Source organism: Anomaloglossus baeobatrachus, chromosome 1, assembly GCF_048569485.1.
Source record: "Anomaloglossus baeobatrachus isolate aAnoBae1 chromosome 1, aAnoBae1.hap1, whole genome shotgun sequence".
NCBI lineage: Eukaryota > Metazoa > Chordata > Amphibia > Anura > Aromobatidae > Anomaloglossus > Anomaloglossus baeobatrachus.
In genome coordinates, this window is record NC_134353.1 from 223421158 (window position 1) to 223432382 (window position 11225).

The window sequence follows — 11225 nt, forward strand, 5'->3', positions numbered from 1 at the left end:
GACATAGAAAAATTATTTCAAAATGTATCAGTTTTTGGTTGCATACCATACAGAATGGGATAAAAGAAGGGAAGAATTGCTCGTTTTTTTGGTGGCTTTTGTACATTAATAAAATGTGATAGTGATATATCTAATACAAGATTCTATTACAAAGGATTTTCTGCTATGTATACAGTTGTTTATATTGAAAAATTGCACTTTTATGTCACTTTTGTTATCCATGTTGCACCTAGGTGAGGAAGTGGGAATGCTGGAAGACATGGCTGTTGGCATTTCAGATTTGAGGCACGTAGTATTTAAAATAACTGAAGCTAAATCGGATGACTTTCTTCCTGTTGTGACTGGGAGACGGTAAGAATTGCTTGTACCAGACATTGCCTTTCTAACGTCTTGGAAAATTAGATTAAGAAAGCATTTTGTTTTTCAAAGCGCAAAAGATTTCACAAGTAATTAGTGTTATGGTGCATTGTGATACTAAAATTGCCACAATCAATTCCTTGGTATTGAATCACAAGTTATATCTTTGTACTTGTATGTTGTCTGTGTTTGGAGTAATTAATTCCATTTATAAAACTGACATTTTCATTTCTGAATTAAATTAGACACAGACGTGTATGATAAATAAGAAGTCGTATCCCTAAATAGTTATTTCTGGATCTGTTTGATTTCAGCGTTATTACCTGAAAGTTGAAGTATGATCTGTTTCCTTATTATTACTGTTCTAATGGAAAAAAAAATTGTGGCTTCTCTTCCTTAAAGGGGTTTTACAAAGATTGCAGCTTATCACCTAAATAGGTGATAAGCTGTTGCTTACTGGATGGCTTCTCTGCTGGGAACCCCACCAATCAAGACCAGAGCTCCTGCTTGAATGTTGCAGTAGGCAAATATGTGCACTACTATTCTATTAATTGTTTATGGAACCGACTAGTTCGGAGAGTACAACCTCGACTGCTTCCATCAGTCACAGAGACTTTGAATAGAGCAGCAATGCACATACTTTAGTTTCACTCCATTCAAACAGAAGACTCAAGACCCCAATTCTCATAATTGATGGGAGTCCCATCAGAGTGACTTTCAGCAATCAGCAACTTATCACCTATCTGGTGATAATCTGCAATTTTGGTCCAATCCCTTTAAGAACAAAACAAAATACTAGCCCCTTCTTAAGAAGAGTGAGTAGTGATAGTTTTCATTCACATTTGATGGTCAGTCAATCTTTTCAAAATCAGGAGTTTCTGATTCCATTAACCCAATATGTATGGTCACAAGAGATGGGTGGACTCGCAAATAACAGAGTCCGGCAGGTTTAACCAGGTTAAAAAAACTTGGCCCGGGACTGATACCAGATATCTAGCCAGAAGTCGGACCCCATAAATCTCTACCAGAATCCAGTAATTAAAAAGGGTGGTAGAAGGGATAGTGGATAGGAACAAGCGATTCATACTTACCGAGTCTCCGGCATGACTATAACTGCTTCCTGGCTGCTCATTCACTTCTGGTGCCGCTCATTGACTTCATTGCATTATCACTGCTTTCACTACCCACCGATGTCTGTGATTGGTTGCAGCCAGATGCGCCCCCACCTGAGTGTCAGCTGACTACATCCAATCACAAATGCTATGTGCGTCTACCATGGTATAAAAATAAATATATAAATAAATAAAATATTTGTCGTAGGGTCCACCCGTATTATGATACCCAGCACAGATAAAGCATACAGCTGCAGGCTGCAGCTCCAGCCGTGCGCTTTTCTTGTCTGTGTATCAATGTAGGAGGAACTGCATGAGGCTTTTTTGAAACTATTTAAATGAATAATTTTAAAAAAACAGCGTGCGGTCCCCCTAGTTTTGATACCCAGCCATGATAAAGCCCGACAGCTGGGAGCTAGTATTCTTAAGTTGGGGAGACCCATTGTTATAGAGGTCAGGTTAGCTGTTTTCACAGGTGGAGGACTGTGGGGATCTACAGCTGTGCCCGCAACTAACCTGAGTGATGTCACCACTGATTGCTGCTCAGTCTCTGCCTGAAGTGCACACAGAGCCAAGAGAAGCACATGTCTGGGGGCTGCAGCCTGTAGCTGTATGCTTTATCTGTGCTGGGTATCATAATATGGGGGGACCCTATGCCATTTTTTTTATTTATTTTTACTGTACAATATAGACTTGCATACAGGGTCTGTGACTGGACTCATCAGACTTGCTGTCACACAGAGTGGGGGCGCGGTCTGACTTCAACCAATCACAGATGCTGTTGGGCCAGGAAAGCATTGCATATGCAATGAAGGTAATGAGAAGCCAGGAATCAGTGACAGCTGCAACAGAGCCTTCAGTACAGCCCGCTAGCTTTATTATTTTTTCTTTATTTTGCCTTTATTTTTTGTATTACTTGAGTGCGGGATCCGTATGAATACCCGGAATTTACTGAGAATTCGGGTACCTTTGAACCCATGCGGGTTCGGACTTTTAAATTTATGTGTAAAAATGGCCTCAGGTCCAGCTCTGTATCATTTGCTTGTGATTTTTAGCCATATAACAGTATTTGTATAATATCCAAATTATAATAGCTTTGTGATGACACATGTATGCACGGTTACATGTTTTACATTCTTTGGGCGTGGTTACTTCATCACAAAAAAACCCAAAGTATTAGTATCTGGTGCCGTTACTTTTCCATTGTTTTCCTGATGACGAGATTGCAATAGTAATATTACATCAAGTTTAATTAGCTTTCTTATTCTCTGTGTTTTTATCTAAAAAATAGGTCTTAGAGGGAACATGTAAAATAAGCTAATACACCATTATGAAACATGCACCATATCATTTATTTTCATCATTTTTCTCCATTTTCCTTGTAGGGGGCACTATGAGGTTGAGGTCAAAGTTCCAACTAAAATGTTTGAGCTTCTTCCACAAGAGATAAAAGATGGAAAATTGCTGAATGTTTACCCGGTGTTTTTTAATGTTGGAATTAATGAGCAGCAAACAATTGCGGATAGGTAAGAAAGATTTTTTAAAGTAAATGAACTGTTCAGAAAGAAGTTGCATGCAACTCTAATGTAGTAGATCTGTAAATAAATGATTAAGGACAGAAATCACAAATGCCGTGACAGCACTTTCATCACGTTTCTTCTTGTGTAGTGTTCAGATAAGGGGTCTGCTAATGCATTAAAGGGGTTTCTCAGTAGAGATTAATAAATAGATTCTATCCAAATCAAATTAGTGTCAAAATTTGGAAATTCACAGGTCCCAGCAAATTGAAACAATTTGTGATTTAATTTTAGCAAAAAGAAAAATCCCCAGCACTAATTTACACATTACAGTAGATTCCATCAGCCACAGAATTCTCACAGGACCTCAGGTGTGACTGCACAAGCTTCCTTATAATACCTTGCCGTTATTTCATCACATGGTATAGTGCAACCAACCAGGAGGGACTATTAGAGCCTGTATAAAAGCCAAAGCATGGAATGCAGCAGCCATTTAAAGTTGATTTAGGATAGAGCATACAGTTCAGCAATACAGATATCGAGAGAAATCTCGAAAATATTGGACAAATACTCAAGACAGTAATGTGTTGTACAACTGAAGCAATGAAGAAGATACGTGTTGTAGTTTGATTATAAGTAGAAGAAGAGGAAAGGATGCACAGCCAATGATAAGAAATAGTAATTTAAAGGGTGCTGAAATGCCCGGCAAAGGACATCAGAAATCAGAAAGAAAAGCGCATGGCAAAACACGGCACTCACTCAATACAAAATGTATACAATTTATTGGTATAAAATTAAAAACATACAAAAAACACACATCCCAGAAAGTGAATATAAAGCACCATGCAATTATAACGTCTGCACTCAAAGGAGAATCCGTATAAAACTATTAATTGCCACAAAATGCATGTGTCACGCTGTAAAAGGGGCTAGTAAGACTTAGTACAGCATAATCCTTACTAGGTGGCAGCAGAGTAGTGAAGGAGAGACAAAGAAACACTAACGGAAAGGCAGCTGAAGTACAGCAGAGTAACTTCAGCAGGCAGTTAACAGGCGAACCACCAGGAGGCAATAGAGTAGTCAAACAGTCAGGGTCTAGCCAGGAAAGTCGAGTCACTATAAAGGGAGGATCATTATCAAAGTCAGAAAACAGAACCAAGTCGAAGATCCGGTATGCAGAGGGAAACACAAATAACAGACAGGAGACGGAAATCAGGGACCAAGACAGGCAGATGAACGGGGGAGGGTCAAAGTCAGGACACAGTAGCAGGGAGGCAGAACAGATCGGGAACACTCACTAGAACCACTATACAAGCTGCAAGGCAGAAATACCACTAGCACTGAACCATAGGTAGAGAGGCAATATATAGCGTCCTGGGATCAAGAACGAGGCAAGGGAAGTTAACCCTTGACAAGACCTGGCTAGAGCTGGGTGTAACCACAGCAGGGAAAAGCCAGACTGGACCATGACAATACCCCCTTCTCAAGGGAAGACACCGGACTGTTATGATCCAGAACCATGGAAGACCACCATAAATCATTGGCAAAAGGTGACAAGAGCATTGGCAACTAATCTGGCCGCCATCCCCTTACTAACCATCAACACTAGAAGTAGCCGAGGGGTGAACTAGCATCCTGTGCACCGCGAACCCAGCTGGAGAACTAGCTATCCTAAAGCAAGGAAAGATGAATAACTCTCTGCCTCAGAAAATAGATTGCCAAAGAATAGCAATCCCCCCACATTCAAAGACGGTGATATAGGAAAACACAATACACAGATAGATGATAGGATTAGCAAAAGTGAGGCCCTACTGACTAAATAGGACAGGATAGGAAAAGGACTGATGGTGGCCAGAGAAAAACCCTACAAAAATCCAAAAACCTGATAGTACCAAAAACCCTCAGATCGCTAGATCTAAACTCCGTCCTATACCAGGCGCTTATGTCATACCAATGAACAGAAAGCAGGAACTATACAAATTCAAGAAGTAACACACACATGGACTTATAGAAGCAATACTCCAAACATAGCTGGAGGGAGCTTCCCAGCTAAGCAACTGAGAGGGAAGATTCCTGCATGCAAATAAACTGACAATAACCTCAGCAAATGACAAACTCAGATAAGAGCAAAATGAACAAAACAACATAAGAAAGAACCAAGCACTTATCTGGGGTAGATGTGGTCTGGAGCAGGATGAAGCAGGCTGGTGTACAAAGAACAACTGACATCCGGCATAGCCTGCTAGCAGACCAGAGTCTAAATAGGCAGAGAGTTAGCAATGGAAACGCCCATTGCTCAACACACCTGGTCTCTGTCCAAACCATTCCTGGCCACAAGAGGGAGCCTCATAGCAGCAAAAGCATAACTGACATTCACAACACCGGACCCCCAGGTTTCCCAGAAAACCTTTTATGGAAGGCATGAACCAGTCGGTCAGCATGGACTGATCGCGCCAGGACCCAGAATCGGTCCTCAGGTCTGTAACCCCTCTAATGTACTAAGTACTGAAGTGAGCTGCAAACCATGCGAGAGACAACGATGTGTCCCATCTCATATTCTGTCTGGCCATCGACAGAGACAGGAGGGGGGAGCACGGAGACGAGACTCAGCAGAGGAGAGAATGAACGATTTACGAAGGGACTTGTGAAATACATTGGGAATGTGGAACGACTTGGGCAAGTGCAGACGAAAGGGCCACTGGGTTAATAACCTCGATAATCTCATATGGACCAATAAACTTGGGACCCAGCTTAGCGGATGGAAGTCTCAAACGGATGTTCCTGGTAGACAACTATACCTTGTTCTCCACCTGAAAATTGGGGCCAATGGAACGTCGCTTATAGGCAAAGCACTTTTGTCTGCCCTGGGCCACCCCAATATTCCTCTGTACCTCCCTCCAGACCTCCCACAATCGGTGGACTGCCGAATCAGCCCCTGGGCACCCATAATCCAGTCTGGAAAATTCACCAAAATGGGGATGGTAACTATAATTACAAAAAAATGGGGTGGTGTCAGTAGACTAGTTGACTCGGTTATTGAAAGCGAATTCGGCCATAGGCAACAAGGAACACCAATCATCCTGCTGAGATGAAGGCAGACACCATAAAATCTGCTCTAGAGACTGATTAGTTCTCTCAGTTTGCCTGTTGGTCTCGGGATGGTAGGAAGACAAAAAGGTTAATTGGATACCCAAACTCTTGCAGAATGCACTCCAAAATTTAGACACGAACTGCACCCCTCTGTCAGACACAATGGTCATAGGGATGCCATGCAGCCAACCAACATGTTCAATAAACTTAGACAGTGTCTCCGCATTAGGTAGACCTGCCAAGGGAACAAAGTGCGCTTGTTTGCTGAAACTGTCCACCACCACCCACAAAACAATCTTATCATCTGAGATAGGGAAATCAGTGATAAAATTCATGGACAAGTCCAGTAACAGGAAGAATAGCGGCAGCTCACTCTGGGGTAAATGCAGCATTTATTCTGTAAACACAGATCACATCAGGTGGGGGAAAGGGGAGTGCGGGTGCGGCAGACAAACGACAGCCGTTTCGCGCTGTAACAAGCGCTTTGATGAGGAGGACTCTTTAAAGCGCTTGTTACCCCTCCCCTCTCCCCTCTCCTGTCCGACTTTCTATACATTTTTGCTTGCATTTAAATTCATGGACAAATGAGTCCAGGGTCTATCCGGAATTGGCAACGGAACCAATTCCCCAACCGGCTGGTTATGGGGGATTTTAGAACAAGCACACGTATCACATGCGGACACAAACACGGCAACATCAGAGTAAAAGGAAGGCCACCAAAACAACCTGGCAATAGCTCTTCTAGTGGCTGAGACACCATGATGGCCACTAAGAGCAGAATCATGGAACTCCTGGAGGACCCTTAACCTAAACTGAACAGGAACAAAGAGCTTGGTATTGGCTAACAAAGGAGGAGCAAGGGATCATGAATCTCAGCCTCTAATTCGGAGGACACCCCAGCAAAAACCACCCCGAGAGGAAGAATGGAGGAAGGAGGTTCGGGCGGTGATCGGATCCAAGCTGCACGATAAGGCATCAGCCTTAACATTCTTGGAACCGGGTCAAAAGGTAATAGAGAAATGAAAGCGGGGAAAAAAAAGCAACCACCTAGCCTGTCTAGGAGTTAAATGTTTGGCAGACTCGATGTACGACAGGTTTTTATGGTCTGTAATCACCGTGATCTGATGAACAGCCCCCTCCAAAAAGTGCCTCCATTCTTCAAAAGCCAATTTTATGGCCAACAATTCACGATTTCCTATGTCATAATTCCTCTCGGCAGCGGAAAACGTTTTAGAGAAAAATACACATGGTCTTAAATTGGTTAAAGTAGCGGATCCCTGGGATAACACTGCACCAACACCCTTCTCCGAGGCATCCACCTCCACAATAAACGGTTCAAAGAGATCGGGCTGAACAAGCATGTCCTGCTTCATTTTTTGCTCATCGCTCTCCCGCTGTGAAGCACACATTGCTGTGTGTGACAGCGAGAGAGCGATGAACTGAAGCGAGCAGGGAGCTGGAGCCGGCGTCTGGCAGCGGCGGTAAACTGTAACCAAGGTAAACATCGGGTAACCAAGAAGCCCTTTCCTTGGTTACCCGATATTTACATTAGTTACTAGCACCGCCGCTCTCAGGCTGCCAGTGCCGGGTCCCTGCTCCCTGCACTCCTAGCCAGAGTACACATCGGGTTAATTACCCGATGTGTACTCCAGCTACGTGAGCAGGGAGCAGGGAGCCGGCACTGGCAGCCTGAGAGCACACCGCTTAGCGCTGGCTCCCTGCACACGTAGCCGGAGTACACATCTGGTAATTAAATTGATGTGTACCCTGGCTAGGAGAGCAGGGAGCCAGCGCTAAGCGTGTGCGCTGGTAAACAAGGTAAATATCGGGTAATGGTTACCCGATATTTACCTTAGTTACCAAGTGCAGCATGGCTTCCACAGCGATGCGTGTCGTTATGATCGCTGCTGCGTCTGCTGTGTTTGACAGCTAAGCAGCGATCATAACAGCGACTTACTAGGTCACTGTTGCGTCACAGAAAATGGTGACGTAACAGCGACGTCGTTGTCGCTATGTGTGAACCCAGCTTTACTTGAGTCCATACAAAACCCATTGGCAGAAAGGATAAACCCGAGAAAGGAAATTTCCTGGACACAAAAAGTACATTCCTCAGGTTTCACAAACAGTGAATTCTCCTGTAACCTATTAAGTACTGTACGTATATGACCAATGTGAGACTTTGTCTGATGAAAAAAAATAGAATATCATCAAAGTATATCACATTAAAATGCCCAATGAGATAAAAAAATACGTCATTCATGAAGTTCTGAAATATGGCAGGTGCGTTAGTAAGTCCAAAAGGCATGACTAAGTTTTCAAACAAACCCTCTGAGGTGACAAATGCCGTGTTCCACTCATTCCCTTCCCGTATGTGAATGAGGTTATAGGCTCCCCTGAGGTCCAGCTTAGAGAACCACTTAGCTCCGGACAACTGATTATAGAGATCAGGGATGAGTGGAAGGGGATAAGTATTTCTCACTGTAGTTTTATGTAGTTCACAAAAAACGAGGCATTGGCGTACGTAAAAAAATGAAAAAGAACCCCGCTGCAATGGGCAAGACAGAGGGACAAATATAACCTTTGCGCAGACTATTGGAGATGTAATTTTTCATAGCAGTGCGTTCTGGGCCAAAAACAGGCTTTGGGCAATTTAGTTCCCGGAATCAGGTTATTAGTACAATCATAGGGGCGATGTGGTGTAAGACCTCAGTCTCTTTTTCATATAACACGTCTTCAAAATCTTTCAGGTACTCCGGAATACCCTCCAGATTAGTAAAAGACACTTGTACACTAGAAAGACAACCATTAGAACCCATTTCACAATATCACTAGATTCCCAATCAATAACAGGGTTATGCATCTGTAACCAGGGGAATGCCAGCACCAGTCCCGCTGGCCGGTTGTCCATGACGTGACATGAGATACGTTCCTTATGCAGGGACCCCATTTTAAGGAGAAATTCTTCAGAGACAAGTTCAACAACATTCTGGAACAATGGTGTCTGATCAATAGTAACAAGGTAAACAGGAGTCTAAAGCCTAACTGTCCCTATCTTAGCTTTGGACACCAGACTAGAGCCAATGAAATTTATGGAGGATCCATAGTCCACAAAAGCAGAAACAGGAATGCCACAACCTAAAACACAAAGTTCAACCTTCAACAGAATTTTCTGGAATGAGGAAAAAGTTACCTGGGAGCCTGGGTGATCTCCTCGATCATCACCCAGACTTAAGTGTTTCTTGATGGCTTAGAAGTCAGGTGGCAAGAGGGGCAGTCCTTTCTCCAATGACCCAAACCTCCACAATAGAAACATAACCTCCAATCCCGTCGCGTTTTCTCTCCTTCTCCTTGGAATCAGTGGCACTGACCTCCATGGGTTCCACGTGTTGAACAACCTTGGACTTGGCTGGGCATAATGCGGCACCTTGCTGAGTCACTCCTCTCTCCTGCAACCTCCGATCCATACATACGGCCTGGGTCATAGCCTCTTCCAAAGAACTGGGTGGAGAATGCAGCACAGTACATTCATTTACAGTGGAAGCGCGACACCATGCGGTTATGTGCTTAATGCACTACTGCATTTGTCTGCATGGTGTTGTGCTTCCACTGTAAATGAATGTACTGTGCTGCATGCGTGCCGGATCCGGCATCCGACGAAATGCCGGATGTGTGAAACGGGCCTAAGGCAGCTGAAGTACCCAATTGTGTGTATCAGCTCACCGTGTGAAAGCTCAATCCCGATTTCATCCTGGAGCACAGACAGGCACTGCCACAGCCCGGTACAACGTGAAAAAAGAAAAGAATGTCCAGCTCTTCAGGCAAAGAAATCACGTCTTTATTTCATCATGCAGACACGAAGAATAACATGACCAGCACTACGCGTTTCAGGTGAAACACTCACCCTTAATCATGATGATCTTTTTCTCTTTTCTTTTCTTTTTTCAGCTGAAGTACGGCAGAGTAACTTAAGAAGGCAGTTCACAGGCGAACCACCATGGGGCAATAGAGTGGTAAAACAGTTAGGGTCTAGCCAGGAAAGTCGAGTCACTGCAAAGGGAGGATCAATATCAAAGTCAGAAAACAGAACCGAGTCGGAAGGCGGTAGTTCAGGAATGCAGAGGGAAACACAAATCAGAGGGAAATCAGGGACCGGGACAGGCAGACGAACTAGAAACAGTATACAAGCGGCAAGGCAGAAATATCACTGGCACTGACCCATAAGTAGAGAGGCAATACATAGCGTCCTGGAATCCAGAACGAAGCAAAGGAAGTTAACCCCTGATATGACCAGGCCAGAGCTGGGTGTAACCAGCAGCAGGGAAAAGCCGGCCTGGATCATGACAGCATGAGGCTAAGGTTCCACTTGCGCATAGTATACGATGTGAAAGCATCGGATGCGATATGCTAATGACCCTCTGCTGTGAGCATCATCCGGGGGTGAAACAGGAAGTACCATAGGGAATGGAAGACGGTTATGCTGTCTGCGTAGACTTACGTAATTTGCGTAGTCATGTTCCACAGACACTGTGTGTAACCAAATTCTGGATGGAATAATACATAGCGGTTTGTACAGCTTTATTGGGATAATTGATAGTCAAGAATCACCGTATATGATACCAGTATTGATAATCTCTACGTAATATGCGTAACTGCAGGTCATACAAGCTGTACATAGTTACATCCTGGATAAAGTCATACTTTCTATGAAGAAGGGCAGATTTATTAGCATCCTTGTGCAACATTACGTAAGATGTATATTTTGTGCAGAGATGGTAAAATTTGTCAGTACGCTTGCACAACACTATACAACATGTGGTAGTTGTATTCTACAAACACTGTGTATATAGTGGATCAGAATTCTACATACAAACAAGTTGCATAGAAGCAGCTGTATTAAACTGACTAATATGCTTGCGTTGCGTACAGGCTTTGCCAAAGCACTTAAGTAGCGTATCATAAACACACACATCCTAGTCTGCTAATAATACAAATTCAATTAATAGAGGGAGAGAGGTAGGAAAGGTGCCAGCAGCAAGTGACAGACTAAAAGTGAATGATCAGTACTGTGGTGTAGCTGGCATTGGTCTTGCAGCATTTACATTACAATTACACTTTATTTGTTCATTATTAATGCACTAAAAAGCAGCAG

The 11225-nt window shown here is 43.4% G+C and overlaps 1 protein-coding gene across 5 annotated transcripts in view; it reads left to right on the forward strand.

The window, feature by feature from the left end:
• INPP4B (inositol polyphosphate-4-phosphatase type II B) overlaps positions 1 to 11225 on the forward strand; it is a 1087411-nt gene that overhangs the window by 964381 nt on the left and 111805 nt on the right. For all 5 annotated transcript variants that reach the window (XM_075348265.1, XM_075348236.1, XM_075348245.1 and 2 more), the window contains 2 exons: positions 234 to 351; positions 2855 to 2995. In XM_075348265.1, coding sequence (XP_075204380.1) covers positions 234 to 351; positions 2855 to 2995 — 259 coding nt within the window. The remainder of the gene's footprint in view (positions 1 to 233; positions 352 to 2854; positions 2996 to 11225) is intronic.